General features: G+C 39.8%; 1 protein-coding gene across 1 annotated transcript in view; it reads left to right on the top strand.

The window, feature by feature from the left end:
• SI (sucrase-isomaltase) overlaps nt 1–18514 on the top strand; it is a 57333-nt gene extending 38819 nt beyond the window's left edge. The window contains 19 exon segments of the mRNA XM_075716820.1: nt 436–521; nt 523–588; nt 1814–1899; nt 1902–1981; nt 2917–3045; nt 3148–3270; nt 3547–3608; nt 3860–3995; nt 4505–4589; nt 6211–6349; nt 10312–10445; nt 10876–10910; nt 11002–11118; nt 12370–12522; nt 12846–12970; nt 13242–13318; nt 14803–14856; nt 17052–17218; nt 18452–18514. Coding sequence (XP_075572935.1) covers nt 436–521; nt 523–588; nt 1814–1899; nt 1902–1981; nt 2917–3045; nt 3148–3270; nt 3547–3608; nt 3860–3995; nt 4505–4589; nt 6211–6349; nt 10312–10445; nt 10876–10910; nt 11002–11118; nt 12370–12522; nt 12846–12970; nt 13242–13318; nt 14803–14856; nt 17052–17218; nt 18452–18514 — 1917 coding nt within the window.
• The last annotated feature ends 343 nt before the right edge of the window (nt 18515–18857 follow it).

The raw sequence follows: 18857 nt of genomic DNA, 5'->3' as shown, positions 1-18857 counted from the left end.
GGTCAAGCATCAAAAACTAACTTCTGTCAGCTTTCCGAATGCAGAAAACTTTAAAAAAAGTCTCTTAAAATTGGCTAAAAGATTAATCAGAAAGGTATTTACCATACTTATATATTATACTATATTATTTTTATAATATATAATATATATTATATTATACCTACATTCTAAATATAGTTATATAGTTTAAATTCATATATATAAATGATTAGACAAGTCTTTCCTGATCCAAAATAAATCCTTAAGGGTTTTTTTTCTTTTTTCCCCCAAACCAAATACTGTGAAATAATTGGTTAAAGAATATGTCTTGAAAGAAAATACTCATCTCAGCAAGTGTTTTCAACAATTTTCCATATTCGTTTTAACTAATTCTGTCACTATAGGTAAGATTTCAAACAACTCATTCATCGAAATGAATTGATTTTTACGTCATAGATTTATGATTATCAAAACACACGATATGAGGTTCCGGTACCACTAAATCTCCCAAGCTCTCCAACAAGCATGGACAAGGAAAGGCTGTGAAGTATCAGTTCAGAAAAAAACATTTGTTATACAGGTTCGGCACAAAAGCACAGCAACAGTCGCGTAAGCCATAATCATTTTTTATTTCACTTGGTTTTGTTACCTCTTTTTAAACCAAACCATTGTCTTGTGTACTACTTTTTAACTACCTCAAGAATGGTTTTTGTATCCTTCCTACAAAATGGCTGTCTGCCAAATGCCAGACACTGCTCCAGCAGAGGTGGCTTCGCCATTGCGTTGTATGAGGGCACTGACCGTGGGGAGGACGGAGAAGGTGCCCTGAGCAATATCCTATTTTTTCTCATAATTATCTAAGATTTTTTCCCATCACTTCATAGTCTGACACTTGCTAAAAGTCCTCTACAACATGTTGAAGTGTGCAACATAGACAACTCCAAAGGCCATTTCTTGTCTGGTTCCCTAGTCTCTGGAAGGCACAATGATTTTCCACACTTCCTAAAATCTTCCTTAGGTGACCACAGCACTGATCATTAAGGATTGATCATTTGGTTCAGTTTTGGGGAATGGTTAGGAAAAAAAAAAATAGAGGAAAGTAGTGTCAGCTAACTCACAGATGGATTTTTGTAACGTGACAGCCAGTAAGTCTGACAGAAGCTTCATTTCTTTCCTTGATTAAGCTTAAGTCAGAGCTAGAAAACAGAGAGCAATGATTTTAGCAGTTGCATGTGTTGTGGTTTTTTATTAAAAAAAAAATTCTTATGTTATTTTTTAAAGTGCTCAAAACTTAATAGCAAGCTGAGTTCCTTTTTGCCAGCCAGAGTAATCATTCAAATTGCAATTCAGCCTCCTGGAACGATGTAATTCTTTGGCAGAGTACCATCAGGTTGCAGTTTGGTTTCTGACTGTAAAGATGCTGATTTACAACAAATGAGACCTATGAATACCGTTTCAGTATAATCTGCACAAAAAGTCCAGTGAACCATAAAAAGCACCTTATTTACTATAGTCCATGTGGCACCAAGGATCAGTCTGGGAGGAAAATGTGATCATACTCTCTTGAAACACATTTTCTCACTAAATTGTCAAAATATGATGCGAATTGCCGCCCATGATGCCTGTGTGTAATATATCTCTCTCTGAGAGACACAGAGGACTTTGTGTCTCTAAAAAATTCTTAGACATCCCCATCTCATGTGCTTTTAAGTTTTCTCGATAACCATAACAGTTTTATCCCACCTTACTGAAGAGTGAGATTTTCAGAGAAAAATAGTAGTCTAAAAAAAGTGTCTGAAGACACTATATTCTTGTTTTCCTATTTCTGTTTTAGCTGGGATTCGCAGCTGCCCACCTTCGTGTTCAGCAACATGTTCATTCAGATTTCTACCCACTTAGCATCCCAGTATGTATATGGATTTGAGAAACTGAGCATGCCATGTTTCAACATCACATGAGCTGGCACACCTGGGGAATGTTCACAAGGGATCAGGCTCCTACTGTAAGTAGAAGCAAATGTAGATTTTGGACCAATGAGCCTAAAGTGCAGAGGTGTTTGGCAGGACTTTAAAGCCCAGTGGATGTCCACTGGTACTGGACACACTTATTGACTTTGACTGTATTTACCATGGCTTGCAATTTGGATGGTGTGTCAACGGCAATGGTCTTCTCTGAACCTATTCTTTCTTTGTGACCAGCAAGACTAATGTGTGGAGCTCAGGCCCTGAGTCAGATGTCGGAAGGCAACAAATGGCTTAGAAATAACAGCTGAACATTGCTGCACACTCGGGGCCATGTTAAATGCGGGTGTCAGGCTGCTTTATTTTCCTTATCATTCATACCAAAGAAGCACCCAGACGCCTTAGTCAGTCATGGACTCTTGCCATGCTGGCCATGAAGGAGCAGAGATCAACAAGAAAAACAAGCAGGAAAGAAAATGAAGCAGCATCATTGCAATGGTATATTGCTCTGTGTTAAGTCAGCTATGATTTGGCACAAGTTGTTGTAAAGAAAGTTGGAACAGCACCTAGGTCTAAGAAAATTATACTGTAAATTGAATGTGACTCTTCATTTTAAATGTAATTAACATCACTATTTCAATACAGAACTGTCTGCATTGTTTCCTTATAGATATGGTAACATATGTGCAGTTTCTGTGTACATACACATATGTACCAATCCAGCACTTTTTTCTCTATCATGTATTAATTTCTACCCTCAGACTAGATGCAGCAGTGAAAGGTTTATTTTGTATTGGACTTGCTGATAGGTTGTGTAATATCCATTTAATAGCTTTAGCTTAAGGTTACAGCCGCTTCCAATTTTACAGTTCAAAAGTTCAGTAGTTTACTTATTTTGACAGATTTTCAATAAGTATTTATTTGGAAAAAAAAGAAAAAAAAATCATTTTACATTAATTGTTTTTGTGAACTGCAGGGTGTCCAGTGTGTAGATATCGACCATATTGGAACGCAACTGGACTTCACCATTGGCATACGTTTTGCTGGATTACCAGCTCTGATTAACAGAATAAAAGAAGGAGGAATGAGATTTATCATTATCCTGGTCAGTTTTGAATACTGCTTTTAAATTTCAGTATATTGTTGCAGAATGCAGAATATATTCAACAAAATTTCTAAACTTGTTTTTTGAACATAAGGGTAAAAGTGATTTTAATTGTAAGATCCAACCATCTCTGGAAATGAAACCAATTATCCCACTTTCTCAAGAGGTGTGCAGGATGATGTCTTCATAAAATGGCCCAATACCAATGACATTATATATTCCAAGGTACTGTTCTTAAAAAGTTGATGACAGTAGAGGCATGTTGTATCCAAGTGAGCAACATGTCAGCCTAGACTTTAGTGCTAGCCATAGGGGGAAAGTCTGCTAATTCATGCCTGGCTGTAAATGTCACATTGAATAAATACTACAGACTGAATTGTCTTCAGTTTGCATTGTCATTCACATAGGTATCAGGGAAGAATTGCTGTATCTGTCTGTTGCTGATGCTCAGTCTATATTCAGCGTGGTTTGATTATTTTAAAATATCCTTTGCCCTATTACGTCTGGCCATTTCTTTCCAATGTACAAGTCAATGAGTCACTGCCTGAGCTAACCCAAATACAGCTAAATATTGATATGATTTGGTTATGGACTCAAATATAGACAAAGCAGCACATTGATTAAGGAAAACAGCAGCAAACTAGTTGATAAATCTCGTGGGAGGAATAAGGTGCAGAAACTGGCTAGCCTTCCTGACAGAGCCAAAAAAGTGAACAAGTAATTTTTTTAAAAAATTTTTTAAACAAATTCCAATATTTTAATGGTGGGGTCCTTTCAATGCTGTATCTGGTCTGTTTTCCTACTATTTTTACAGATCTACTGAAGATGTGCTGCTTTCCCATGACTTCTTCCGCAATTCCACAGTGGGGCAGTGGAAGAGAGAAATCCCGGAGTTCTACAACAATCCCACCAACCCCTTGAGAAGCGTCAAGTTTGATGGCCTGTTGAATGTCAGTGTAGAAATGCATTCGACTTCTGGATTTTTTTCCTCTGCCAGACACTAGCAGAGAGGGCCACATTTCACGGTATATGTAGTGCTGTTGGAGCACGGAGGGTATGTGGCGTTAAATTGCCATTAAGTAAAATAAAAAAATGGGCTGGAGGGAAAGCAAGCAGAGCACCAGGCAGAACCTGAGCCCCCAGCCAAAGGCACTGTTTGGCTCTGGGTTGCACACTTGCACTGCCTCTGTATATCGTGACTTTCTTTCTCCACTGTGACGCTGTTTGCACAGTGGAAACAGAGCCCAGACTCACTGTTCTTCCCTTGAAACTCTTTGCGGCTCCCCGTCCCTGCACCATGCCCCCTGCAAACACGTCAAGGAAACATGGAACAGCAGACGGAGACTGCAGCTGCAAGGGCTCCTGAGGACTTCTACAATGCTGCTTGTTTGTAATTTAGAATTTAGGGTGTTTTGTAGGTTTGAAGCAGATACAATCAGGTTTTGCTCTATGTATTTAGGACATGAATGAACCAGCGGCTTTTCTGAATGGTGCTGTTGATGGCTGTAGAAATGACCTCCTAAATATGCCACCATATATACCTCGTAAGTATGATCACTCCTTAAAACAGTTTTAGGTCATTCTGGTTACTATGAAATGGGCTTAAGCTGCGCCAGTGGAGGTTTAGGTTGGGTATTAGGAAAAATATCTTTACGGAAAGGGTGGTCAAGCATTGGAACAGGCTGCCCAGAGAGGTGGTGGAGTCCCCATCCCTGGAAATGTTCAAAAAACGGGCAGACGTGGCACTTGGGGACATGGTTTAGTCTAGTCTACCCTTGATTGGTTTAGTGTGGACATGGTAATGTTAGGTTAATGGTTGGGCTGGATGATCTTAAAGGTCTTTTCCAACCTAAACGATCCTATGATTCTATGATTCTATGTAAATTCTTATATGGTATATGTGGCATAAATGCCTAAAATTAGGTATTTAAAACCACAACTCCTAACTGAAAGTGGCCCTTTTTTTCTGAGATTATGGGCACCCTACAACCCCATCTTTTTCAATGGGAGCAGTAACTGCATGGCACTTTTTAAAAATAAAGTTATTTTCAGCTACTTGCCTGCATACGGATTTTAATACCTATTTTATATCTAGGTGCTTTGCTTTAGGCATGGTAGAGAATGTAGTTCTCTGTTTTGCAGTTTTCTCAGATGAATACTGCAATTAATTAAAAATTTAGAAAATATGCTTGTGTGTCCTCTCATTAGCATTTATCTATACAGTCAAATACTTGAAATACTTTGCTTTCTTAGCTTGGCTTTACATAAGTACTGGTGTAAAGTAGTACTAATTAGTTATTATTTATTAATGGTTTATTAGTATACTCCTGTTGCTTACAGTTGTCTTCAGTTATTATGAATAACATCTCAGGAATTGTCAGGAAGTTAATACTCAGACACAGACCATACCCCCTGCCCCACCATTTTTCTGTTTATATGGATGATGTGAATCTGGAGAGGAAATGGGCTCAAGCGGCACCAGGAGAGGTTTAGGTTGGATATTCGGAAAAATTTCTTCATGGAACAGGTAGGCAAGCATTGGAACAGGCTGCCCAGAGAGGTGGTGGAGTTACCATCCCTGGAAGTGTTCAAAAAATGGGCAGACGTGGCTCTGGGACATGGTTTAGTGGGCATGGGGGTGTTGGGTTGATGGTTGGACTGATGATCTTAGAGATCCCTTCCAACCTTAATGATTCCTAGTTTTTACTTTCATTAAAAAATAATCCAGCCACCAAGGCAGGAAACATGAAATTGCTACTCTCCCCTTAATTGGTTTAGTGGTGGACTTGGTAATGTTAGGTTACTGGTTGGACTGGATGATCTTAAAGGTCTTTTCCAACCTAAAAAATTTTATGATTCTATAATTTGCAGTATCTTCTAAAGTTGGATATATTCTGTTTACTCATTGAGCCTCTTCAGTAACAGCATCTGGAACTGAGCTATTAACACACTTACAGACCCAGATGCCTACATAGGAATATTAGAAATATTCCATTTCAGAAAATTGGAAATGCTATTTTTAAAATTATAAATAAATAAATGACAGAATACATGCCTAGAAGAAAGTGAACACCAAAGAAAATGATGAAAATTAAGAAAAAGTAACTTAAATCATTATTAAATATTCACTATTAAAAGCAAAAATATTTGTTCCCATTTCATTAGATTTGGGATACCAGTCAGATGGATTAACTGTCAAAACTCCATGCATGAAAGGTCAACAATATCTTCCAGGCTGTACCCCTGTTAGACACTACAACGTCCATAGTCTTTACGGATGGTCACAAACAAAACCTACGCTAGAGTAAGTGAAGTTTGCATACTTTCTTGTTGTCTCCACAATTTGTAGCAAATGAATATTCTGTGTCTATATTCTTATGGCCAAAACTTTCATCAGTTTATTTGACGTGCCTGAGAGATCTTTCTTTTCATCCTAGCATCTCCAGCTCTTCAGTTTGGCTGGAAGTGGAGCTTGGTGTTCAGAAGTTTGAGCAGCAGAGCTGTAGCTCCTGCATTGCTCTTATTTCAGTCACGTTACTGCTCAGCACAGGGATCTCGCCCGTGGTGCAAGCAGGGTGGTATGAACCTGCGCTGCTGGAAAGCATGTGCAGGAGAAGGCGAGGTGGGTCTGTGCAGGCCTGAGCTGAAGCTGTGCTTCCACGATTTCACTGTGATAAATACCTTGTGCAACTGAGGCTAGCTAGAAGAAAAAAAACCCAAAGAGCTCAAGCATGTCTACAGCTGCGGCTGCATCACTGACTGTCTCAGGACAAGCAGGCAAAGTCTTTATGTTGGGTTTAGCAGCTTTAAAATCACTGACCCTGAGCAGACACACTTTTCAAGGTACGTTGTAAAGACAGTTTACCCAAGTCTGATAGTAAAGAAACTTATTGCTCCCTTAGCTGGGGAGCAATTCTTGGTATACCAGTTCTGAGGACTTCATCCGTATAAATGTTATGTTGTGCAAGCTTAACTGCTGACCTGCATTATGAAATAAGACGGCCACGGTGCTATTTCTCATATAGTTTAATTTGGGCGTAATTACTCGCCATTGAGCGTTTCCTTGTCCCAAGACATTCAACCACAAGCTGCTGCCTTTTCAGCAGAGATTTCTATTATGAGGCAGCCCCCAAGGCCGTCCCGGGGCGATGCGCTGCACTGTGAGCAAGAGCAGTCAATCAAAGACACCGCTCGGGTATTCATTCACAAGGCAGAATGGAGAACAGGTCTGAACTTTTTGATCAGCTGTTGGGCACAGTAATTACTCAATGATAGTCTCAATAATTACTGTAATTAAAATATAAAATGCTTTTTGTTTGTAGGTTTTGCTGGGGTAGCCTGGTTTACTCCTAATGTTGATATTGGTTTTGCCTTATGCTATACAGCTAGTGAGGGAAAATGAATATAGTTTTTTAACAGTGTTAATTTAAGAAGAGCTCGATTATGTCCTCTATTTAAAACAAATCTAGTAGTAGTGAAAAGGGGAAATAGTGACTTTTAAATTGCAAACTGTGTGCATAAGGCTTTACTTTTAAGATTTATTTTCTCAGTTCCAAGGGAAACGTCGTTATCTGTTCCTTACTGAACAGTACCCCAGCCTGCTTGAGATAACGTCTGATCTAATGATAATTTATCTGCGCTCTTTCATTTCCAATTCAATGAATGAGCAAGGAAACAGTGTTTCTTTATAGGCCTTAATGACCTTAAAGCCCTTGGTAACTTGGATGTTAGCATAAAGAAAGAAAATACCAAGGCTGCCTGAATTTTTGTGGGAGTGGATGTTGTATTTGGCAGCGTGCCACTGCAGCGCTGCCAGTCAAGGCAGGAGCAAAATTGCTGACGGGACAGGAAGGAATGTCTGCTGCCCCTGCTGTCAGCCACGTCACATGCGGTTTGGGCATTGTAAGTAGACAATAATTTAACACTGGGAGGAATATTGCCATCATTTCTGTGTATTAAGGATGTACTGGAATGTAGTGAATTATTTTCTTGTTTTGAGAGGTACCGCAGCAGAAATGACTATGATAAATTACACAGCTTATACAGATACTGTGGCACTTGAAATTTATAGAAAAATGTGAGTTTAAAAGAAAAAAAAAAGAGTATATCTATATCAGCTCCCAATTTCTTCTTTGGTATTAACTAAAGGAGTAATTGTGCAGCTGACGACATGTTGTAATAATAACTTATTCTAATACTAAACCATCCAAACAAGAAGATTGCTTGCATGCAAAACTCACAAAAGCCTATAACTTCAAAGTGAACAGCAATATTTTATGTAACTTGCTGTAATTTTGGTTCTCCATCTGTTAGAGGAAGCTTCTGGATATTGGCTTAATGCTGTTCTTTTATAATGAGACTTTTGCGTAGACTTGAAAGCCAGACCCTTCCTGGTGAATACAGTAACCATTTGGAGGTAAAGTCAGGCTTTGTGGCATGAGTAATTGCTTTTCACGGACACAACTGTGACTTAGTCCTGGAGCGGAGAGCTGGCACCTCGAGTCAGCAAAACACTTGGGCCGTGCCCATCCTTGAGCAGTTCTACGCACCACACACACTTTCTTTACATTTGAAATTTCAGCAGCAATTTCCAAAGCGTTGCTGAAGTGGGGTAAACCAGGCAGAGGCTGAAAATATTTGACAGTATGTTACAAAGAAATAAAAGATACTAGAAAACTTACTGTTTGTCTTGGAAGAAATAATTACAGCACATTAGTCTAGTTTAATTACTTCGGTAATTTAAGTGACTTGCGTATTTTTGCTGTAATTACAGTGCCACTAAAGCTGCAAATCCTGTGGAAAAATAAATAAATAGTGCCTTATTGAAGCAGCTGTTTAGTCAATTATTATGGAGCTAGCATTGGAGAGCAGTGCAATTTAATCAGTGTAGCTTTCTAACTAGTATTGTGGTTTAGTGTTTTGCTGTAATGATTCACAGTACGTGTGCACGGCTGCAAAGGAATTGTTCTGAGAAAGTGAAGCAGTAATGCATCCATGCCAGTCACATAGCACAGAGCAACACGATACGCTGCAGAGAAAGCTGCTCGTATCCTTGGTGGAGCACATAGAAAGCAATAATTCCCCTCAACTCAGCTGATTTTTTAAAACTTTTTTTGTAAAAGTTACTTGGTTGCCTTTGCAGGTACTTTGTGGCAATGGCCAAGGCTTTATTTAAGAAAATTTTTTTTTTTTCAATTATTTGAGGTAATGGGGTTAATTGGTGAATCGATTCTCATCCAGCTTGTTCACACCCACACATCTAGGGCCTGAGGAACTCTTCTCATTCGTTGGCAAGCCACAGTTTCTTCTCCCAACAGCAATGATCCTGAGCAAGGCCACCGGGTTTTAGTGCCAGAGCATCTTGAAAAGTCCATGACAGGCCTTGCCTGCTTCTAGCTGTTTCCTTCTATCCCCCAAACCCAAGTGCCTGTACGTTCCCCGCCCCGTAGGTTTTTGCCTCTAATTTGGGAAGAAGAAATAAGTCCCACCATCCTCAAAAGGTTACTGGCCTCTGGTCAAAATTTCTTCTGCTTATGAGGAAGCCAAATGTGATCAGACCAAGAGGTCAGCTAATGCCGAGGTAGTCACACACATTGGTAGTCACTCCTTAGCTGTAAGTCCTGTTACCTGCCCCGAGCAGAAAACAGCTGGTTTAATATGTTTGCTTCTAGACAAATCCATGAAATGAAACATCATTTCATAATGTTATCATGCCATCTTGGTGTTTCTGAAGTGACCACAAATCCATGACTTATTTTTTTGTTCCGATACCTTTTTGGCAACTAGAGTTATACTGACAGGTCCAATATTCCTGGCATCTCTATTTTCCCCCTTTTTGGTATGAGTTTTGTTAAATTATTTTCAACTGTTGCTGCAAGTTTTCAGGTACTTTAAGGAAGGAATGATGTGCCCTGGAACACGTCGTGGAGCCCTTAGAAAATGTGCAAGTTGGGCTACATTCGTATTTTCCTACACAGTAATTAACCTGAGCTGAAAATCTGTATTTCAGTACCTCCCTGTTTTGCCAGTTCTCTTTCCAGCTACAGGCTGGCTAACACTGTGGTTCTGTGTATGTGTCAATCATAGTGAATTGCCGTAAAAAGCACATCTGGATTGGATGTATGCGTAGTCATGCATACAACAATGCTGCCTTTCACTACGAAAATATAAGCCCTTATGTATATTTTCAAAGGGGATTGATGTAATAAATTCTTATGTCGTATTTCTCATGTCATTTGGGTTTTTTTTGTCTATTTTCAATGTCAGTGGTTTGCAGAGTGCCACCAAAGAGCATGGGATTGTTATCACCCGTTCCATATATCCCAGTAGTGGAAGATGGGCAGGACACTGGCTCGGTGATAACACTGCAGCTTGGGATCAGCTAGCTAGATCCGTTATTGGTATGTAGCAGGAAAAGGATCTGGATTCAACTTACTGTGTGCAGTTATTTCTTTTCCTTCATCTACTTGCTTTTAGTATTCATGTGGTTTTAGCTGAAATAAGCCCTTTAGTTCAGCAACCAGAATTCGTGGTCAATTCCTTTTCTACTTCTTTGCTCCTGCACCAGGTGCTGGGAGCATTTTTATTCCCTTGGGACCAGCAACATTCCTGCCCTGTGTCCTGCCACTCATTTCTTTCTTTGCTCCTGACCAACAAGCTCCCATCTCTTTCTGTGGCAGGAAAACATGACACGTTAGAGAACTCATGGGGTTTGTGTTTTGTTTTTTCCCTTCTCATTCAGCATTACATTATGCATTATCTATATAACTAATAGCATACCAAAGAGGGGAAAAAACCCAGCTAGTAACATTGAATTAGTTTTCCTTTCAGGCATGATGGAGTTCAGTCTCTTTGGAATAGCTTATGTAAGCTAATGAGTTATTACCTTACATTTAAATATCTTGATGCTGTACATGAATTTATAGTATTTCAATCTGATTATTTTTAAACTTTCAGACAGGAGCTGATATCTGTGGCTTCTTCAGAAACTCAGAGTATGAGCTGTGTCTTCGCTGGATGCAGCTGAGTGCATTTTATCCATACTGGAGGCATCACAATCAGAGAGGAACAAGGGTGAGTTGCAATTTTTTAATAGTTGTTAATGGCTGGGCTTCTGCAACACATGTCTAGAGAACAGCCAGAATATCTCACAAGCTGGCCTGGCTCAAAGAAAAGGACATTCCAAGCAAAATGGACAAGAAAAAGACACTTTTGGCTCTTTATCAAATAAAAATAGTCTTTATATGCTAGCTCTCTTGTAAGCCTGCTCCTCACCTGGGAGGTTTTCTGCCCACAGAGGGGCTGCTCTGGGATTTGGACCACTTGAAGGAAGCTTATTCTAAGTTTGCTTTGACTGAATCAAACTCCTACCTATTTTCCCCTGTATGCTGTTTTTATTTAAACACACTATGCCAGCAAGACTAAAATAGAGCGCTTTTACGGCAACCGCACTTAAAGGAGCAAAACTGACCTTGGTGCTCTCAGCCCTAATTGTCCATAATTATACAACAAATGGGAAAATGGGACAGTGCAATAAGATTGTGGAGTAAGAGTCGGCAATTACTTTGCTTTGCACATTTGCCACCATCAGATATTATATTTCTTTTAAGAGTAAAGGAAAATAATTGCCTAAATGTAGGTCTGTGCTGGCTAAGGACTATATTGTAGAAAGCTGTAAAACAAGATAACTGGAAAAATAAAAAAAAATGGAACCAGCACTTCTGTTGCAGTTAAAGCTTCAGGTCTAGCAGAGTAGAGCTATTTATATGGCATAAATCTAATGGATTAAAGTCTCCTTTCAAAAAGTGTGTGCTTTATCTTGCGGCGGCACACCTTTCGATAGGACTTTTAAAGCCTTTAAAAATGCAGATTCAGGGTTATCGTGTTGCTTCCAGTCTTACCCAATTTGCCAAGGTATTGTTCAATACATTTCATAAAGATTGGGAGCGCTCCTTGGCATCAGTCATTAGTGCTTCGGTCTCTTCTTGCAAGTCCTGAGTGCTGCCCTGCAGAAGAGAGGGATAATAGATTATGTACGCCGGGATGTGTCACGCCTTTGGGACACTTTGCCCTAAACACTTTTTTTCAGTACTCCCCCCAAGATTTTTCTCACCTTCCCTCTTTCTAGTTCCCCTCTTAGGGCTGACAGTGATACCCCCTGTTTTTAGTGTCATTTACTCCTTAATCGAAGAATAAATAAATGAAAGCGTTCTAGTTCGGAGGAGAAAATTCCTTGGCTTTGTCTTGCTATGTTGATATTTCTTTTTTTTAGATTTTCTGAATGAACCAATCCAGCTGGAATAACAGCAGTCTCTTGCCTTTCAGAGGCAAGATCCTATTTCCTGGAACTCAACATTTGAGGAGATTTCCAGGACTGTGCTGAATAGAAGATACACCCTGTTTCCCTATTTCTACACATTAACGTTTGACGCCCATGCCCATGGCAGCATTGTGATTCGCCCCATGCTCCCTGAGTAAGTGCAACTCCTTTGCTCTCCTTATCAGGAACTTCCCCTGAAACTTCTGTAGTTATGACCCTCCTGACAATAAAGTTTTCTCTCAGTTACAGCGATTTTTCTTTCAACAAAAAAGCATGAGATTGAGAATATGAGCATTCATTTTCAAGTCTCACTTGAACAGCACTCTTAAAACCATTAGGTAGTTAGTCCTGCAGTAACAAGAGGATTTGCAGTAACAAGTCCTAATGGATATGTCTAGCAAAACATGCTCATTTTATTCTTAAAAAAACCTGTTAAACGAGGGCAATTAAGTAGAATACTTTCTTATTTTATTGTAAATAGGATGAAGATGTTGGCTTTTGGGGACAATTCAAACTTTTACCAGCTCCTTTGGAACATATCAATCTGCATATCCAAGGTAAGTACATCCTTGCTTGGCAAAGACCTGCTAATATATGTTTTTACAGGTAAGATTAACTGAATATTTAAAATTTAGTTTTGCACAACTACCAGTCCTCAGGGAAGCTACATGTATGATAGCACTGGAACTTTATGGCTAGTTTTTCTTTTTGGTTTTGTCCTAATAGTCTCCTTTAAATTTAATAGTATGGGCTTAGGAAGATGGCTATGGGAGATCAATTGAGTGGCATAAAATATTTCTAAAAAAAATTCTAACGTGAAAAATACGAAATGTGATTAGCTGAGGAAATTGCGGAAACATTATTCTGGTTTCCATAGCCGAAAAAATGCAATGGGTCTCACTGTCGCTTTGAATGACACCCTGTTTGCAGAAGGACAGCTTTACTGGGATGATGGTTCGCATTGGTATGTGCGATGCTTCTTGCCCTCGTAAAAATGCTTTTTTGCTGCTGGATGGTCGAACACTGCCACAGGTTGCCCAGAGATCGGCTGTGGAGCCTCCACCCTTGGAGATATTCAAAGCCCAAATGAAAATAGACAAAACAAAACCCAAGGGTATGAACTGGGGAGAGATGAAACAAATTACAGCAGTCCTTGAAAACCAAATCATGCTCGGTAGCTGACTTATGAGCTTTTCTGCCTGCAGTTTTTAACAATAACACAGTTGTCAGAGTGGGAACTCCAGGCTGTAAGCAACTGCATCGCTTAGCCGTTGCTTTGGAAAAGCAGCACTGGTGGTTGCTTCTGCCTTAGAAGTCCTCAGCATAGCGTGGAGTGTTCGAGGAGGAGCGATTGGAGCAGATGGAAATGATGGACCCTGGCCAAAGCAATCCCGTTTCTGGAGGACATACCTGAACATGCCTTCAGAGACAAACCTGAAATTAAACCTTCACGTTAGCATTATTGTAAAATAATTTAAACCGCATAATGCTATGATTTATAGAATTAATATGCTGTATAAATGAAATTGTGCCCTGGACCTAAGGCAACAAAGATAACAAAGATTTGTCCTCAAACCTGAGGGAACCATAACCATAGATCGTGTGGGAAGCTTTAACTAATTTCCTCAACATTAATACATTTAAATCATCCTCAGGTACTTGAGTGTCATTTATCCTTTCTATCCAGCGTGTATTACCCTTGTAATAACAATAAGCTATCACGCGAGATTACTACAATCAATGCAGAAAATGGTGTTATTTTGCATAATGATGTGTAGGGACGTTTGCAGGATGCTGCTAGTGTATTTGGAGGTGCTTTGCATCCACCACTGCCTGTTAGGACCGGAATCCAGAAACGATGGCTGTGTTTATGGAATTCTGATGATAAATGAAATTAGCAGGGATTACAAGGTGCAGCTTACCAGGATGCCTGTGATCTGGTTTTGTTAGTGCAGAAAGGCGAGAACCTGCAATGCCTGTGATTATCAGCACTGCTTTGAGTGCATTTAGTGCTGAATAATAGGATTGATAAAATATACAGCAGCGATTTCAAAGAAGCATCAGCATCTATCATGGGTGTGTGTAATTGGACAGTGAAGAGAGGTGGATGTGGGAAACGACTCCCATGCCTTCTACAGTGAGAAACATTTTCTCTTGCTGGTCTTAATACCCTTGATCTTCCTAATGCTATTTGTTTGCCTTCCTTTGTATCTTACCTCTAAGATGTTCTTATTTTGCCCTCATTTAAATAGCACGCAGTCCTATAAGAAAGTATTTTATGTCTAAAAGCGTATGTCTTCTGGAAGCAAAGAACTTTATGTACAGATAGACATACCGTATATTTGTGTATAGTATATGTACACAATTGTTGAACTGCAATTTTGATAATGCATTAACTAAAGTGAATAGTGAATACATTTTATTTTATTCTTTAACAGATGCATATGAAGACGGTGTACATCCGCTTACATCATTTACTGCTAATGGGGTATGTAATGTTATCTCACAGTTTCTGAATAATCACTTTAGGTGATTATTATTGTATTTTTAAGTATAAGTATTTTAATTTGGGACTTCATAATGCCTAGATATCCCTGCCTAACATTAATTTGTGCTCTTGATCGAATAGACTGCAAGTAATGTGATTAAACTGTGTTAAGAACAAATTTAAAAATGATTCTGAGGTTACCAATTTCAGTGTATTGTTAAATAGGGTGTACATTTATGGCATTTTAATTTCTGATATAATTCTGAAAGCACAAGTTTATTTCATAAATGATTTTTATAAAGCGAAAGCACATAGCAATGCACAACATCCAGAGCGTGTAGATGGGTCAGAACAGCTGTGCCAGCCAAACCAGCCCTTGCTGGTGAAAAGGATGCTGCAGGTTGCACACAGGAAACTTTAAGGACAAAAGGCTTTGACCCTGGCTTACAGCTACAAAGAAATCCCTCCGCCCAACAAAGAATTTGGGTTTCTTCTCAAGGATAGGCACCTAAAATCCATTTTGCAAGTTCAGGGTCCTCCTTGCTGTTCTCTACCTTGTTGTTCAAGCTATGTCGCTGCTCCAAGAAAAAAGAAGGAAAAGTTCGCAGGGCCAGAAGGAGGGCATCTGTGTGGGTAGTGCATTTGCCCGTATTCACCACAGAATGTATGTGTTGTGTGCAATCTTAGTTCTGGGAGGAAGCAGCAGGATACACAGTCATTGGCAACCACAAAAGAAATCACTTTCTGGAATGATAAAGAGGGGGAAACAGGACCTGCCCCATTCATGAGTCCTACTCATGCCCTCCCATCCATGACAAACCAGAGAGGTATTTCTGCTTATGAGTCATAAACTTGAGTCCCCGTCCTAGGATCTGTGCATTGGCTACGGTCAACGTTTTCTATAGAAACATCTCAGCATCCCGCAGGACATGGTGGGTTTTGCTGCCGTGGCCGTGCCGCTTTGCAAAGCCTGCAGGAAGCAGCCTGATGGAAGAGCAGAGAAAGCAGCTTAGTCCCAGCCACAGCTTTGCACAGCGGCTGCTGCGGAGTCACTGCCTCAGTTCAGGATTGCTTTTCCTCTTCATTCTTGAACACAGAAAATCTGTCACGCATTCCTGTGTAATGAAGTCAATGAACAGGTTGTCTATTTTAAGTACTGGCATTTCTAGGATGTCGGGTTTCAATTTTCATCATAACAAGCCGAATATCTGGAATTAAATTAGACTGCAATTATATGGACCTTTGGTTTAAAAGAAACACTTTTTCTATTGTAATAGAAAATACACTTTGTTATTTCATTAGTTTTCCAGGGTGCCAGAATGTCTTCTACTTTTATCCACACTGTTCTTTCTTCTCATTTACTTCTGTCTTGGTCAGTGAATTGAATGTTAATTGTTAAGGAAAAGAGGTTTGTTGTGCTAATATTCAGTATTTGCCATTGCGAGGAGATTTTAAAATACATGCACCTTTTCCTGCTCTCACAAGAAGTTGGTAAGGAAAAACCTAATTAAAGAGGTCTTGAATCAACCACCAGTGAAAAATGCTCACACTAAAAGTAATACCCTCTAAGCACTGAATGTGGAGATTTATGTCATAGCACATTTGCATGGGATCACACTCGGGCTGTGGATTAGCAGGCGCCATCTCCGAGTTGCTTAACGTAGCATTCGCTCTCTGGAGACCTACTGGACCTGGGTACGCCCTAACGAAACCGTGTGCCCACAATCTACTTAAAATCACAGCAACTGGAAATGAGAGGGGACCTGTGAGTGCTAAGGGAGATGATGGGGGTGGAGGAGCTGTTCTGGGAGGGCATAAAGCAGGGAAAGCAGAGCCTGGATCAGGCCTCATAGAAGCCAGGAGACAAGGCATCACTGCTGTCCTTGTGAGAGCAGGGGACATGTCCACGCAGTGCTTGCTGCCCGTGTCAGGGGTTAAGAGCATCGGGTTGCTTCGCTCCTCACATCTATCAGCCAAGTGGCAATTAAAGACACAGCAGAGCCCAGGATCTAGCCAGATGAGCAATGTGAAAAAAACCTGAAGCTTTCAGCTTTTGGAAAATACATAACAACATACAGGTACTATAAAAAAAAAAAAAAATAGGAAGAGAGGAAAACAAGTGAAAAGCTCAAGTGGACCTGTAGCAGTCTAATGGCAATCTCCAGTATTTCTTTTTTTTTTCCATTTCCTTTCAAAAAGTTTTAGATATCACAGCTTTGCACCATGGTTACACTGAGCCAAACAACTCAACGTTTACTGAAATTCAAGTCCTGGGGGTGCCCACCAGCGTTAAGCAGGTGACAATAACGGAGAAGGGCAGGACAATTGCATCGGCTCACACCGTGGACTATGATGACATCAAGAATGTGAGATGCCATTTGCAGGGTAATGCCACGTTCACAACTAAATATGTGTACTTAAACTTTTGGAAATCCAGCTCTCAGCTGGAAAGTATATTTCAGCAAGACACAGAAGCTACCATCAGGTAATGATCATACAATACACTGTTTAATATATAGTAAATATTGTGCAGTGAGTGTGGTAGAGCTTTTAAGTGTAGAAATGACTGCTGAGGAACCCAAACAGCTTCTGAAGGTGGACAAGTGGTGGATTTTGCTTTCTGCTTGGTTTCCACTCTTTCTAATAGTTTACTTGCAACCTGTCAGATTTAAAGGAAGAAAAAGTAACTAGAAGTATGTTCATAGGCTCTATGTGACCCTGTCATTGTCAGTCTTGTCTGACAACATTTTCATTTCCCAGCCCTGTTTGCCTACCACCATTTCTTATTCTGTCATGTCGTATTTCAGCTGTAGGCATTGCAGTACAGGGTTCCTACATGTACAGGTCAAATCCCAATTCTAAAGTTATTGGCATGCCTTCCACCAACTTCGGAGCACCGGGGTTTCCATCTGCATGGGTTGTACCTGTCCAGGACATTTCCCCCATCCTGCCTCCCTGGACAATAAAGTCAAGCACTCCTAGAGGCAGCTGAAATAAATGTGTGTAACTGTATCGCCATTCAAGACAGCACTCCTATGGAGCATCTTTCAAATATGAACAGAACTGCTGAGGCATTCAGTCTTGCCGGTTTTCTGGTAGCGGGAGACTGCCTAACCTCTTCTGTTACTGGGGTCTTACTACCCTTGCTTTGGAATTCAGTGTTCTGTTCAGTCTTAGTTCTTCCTCTCTTTCATGGAAAGCCAGGATTGTATAAGTTTTGTACATAACCAAAAAGATGAGTTAAGAACTTAAAAGACACTGGAAGTATTTCATTCTGCTGTTGACTTTTGGATGGGAAAAGAAAAAAAAGGGAGTTCATATGCACGGTTGAATTACAATGTGTTCCAAGTTTTGCTGCCTTTTTAAATTTCCTTTCTTTCTTTTTTAACTAAAAGGAACCTCAGTTCTAAAAGGGTCTCTGAATGAAGGGATCAGAGTCTCATGATCAGAAATCCAAAACTATGCTGGTTAAACTATGTTTATAGTGATATGAACACAAAAGCAAAGGAAAATGAATAAATGCTCTACTGAACACCGAGAAAGCAGTGGATCTTCAGGGCAGAGTTACTAATTGTTCATTTTATCTGTTTTTTTCACAGCTCCTGACAATCACCAAGCTTCAGCTGGAATTAGGCAAAGACTACACTGTGCAACGGAGCTAAAAAACCTGCAAAACAACATTGGCCATACCGCTGAATTTTCTCATTGTTTTAAAACTATCTTTCAATTTTTCAATTTTCAGAGTGCTTCTTTGTCATCTTAGAATACTTTTTACTATAAAAACATGCTAGTACAGTCACTTCATAATTAAGGTATTTTGTGTATAAAGCAGTCACGTTTCAGTGTTGTTGAAGGCAAGGTCTCCATGTGACGGACAATCTGTATTTTAAACAGTATGGCACTTCAGTGTAGCTTCATCTTTCATAACTGAGAATTGAAAGTAAACCTTCATGTTTTCTCAGAATAGAATTTCTGGCTGACTTCATGTGTGCCAAATTTTGTAAA

The sequence above is a fragment of the Pelecanus crispus genome, chromosome 9, assembly GCF_030463565.1.
Source record: "Pelecanus crispus isolate bPelCri1 chromosome 9, bPelCri1.pri, whole genome shotgun sequence".
NCBI classification, from domain to species: domain Eukaryota; kingdom Metazoa; phylum Chordata; class Aves; order Pelecaniformes; family Pelecanidae; genus Pelecanus; species Pelecanus crispus.
This window is presented reverse-complemented; position numbering and strand designations above follow the sequence as displayed.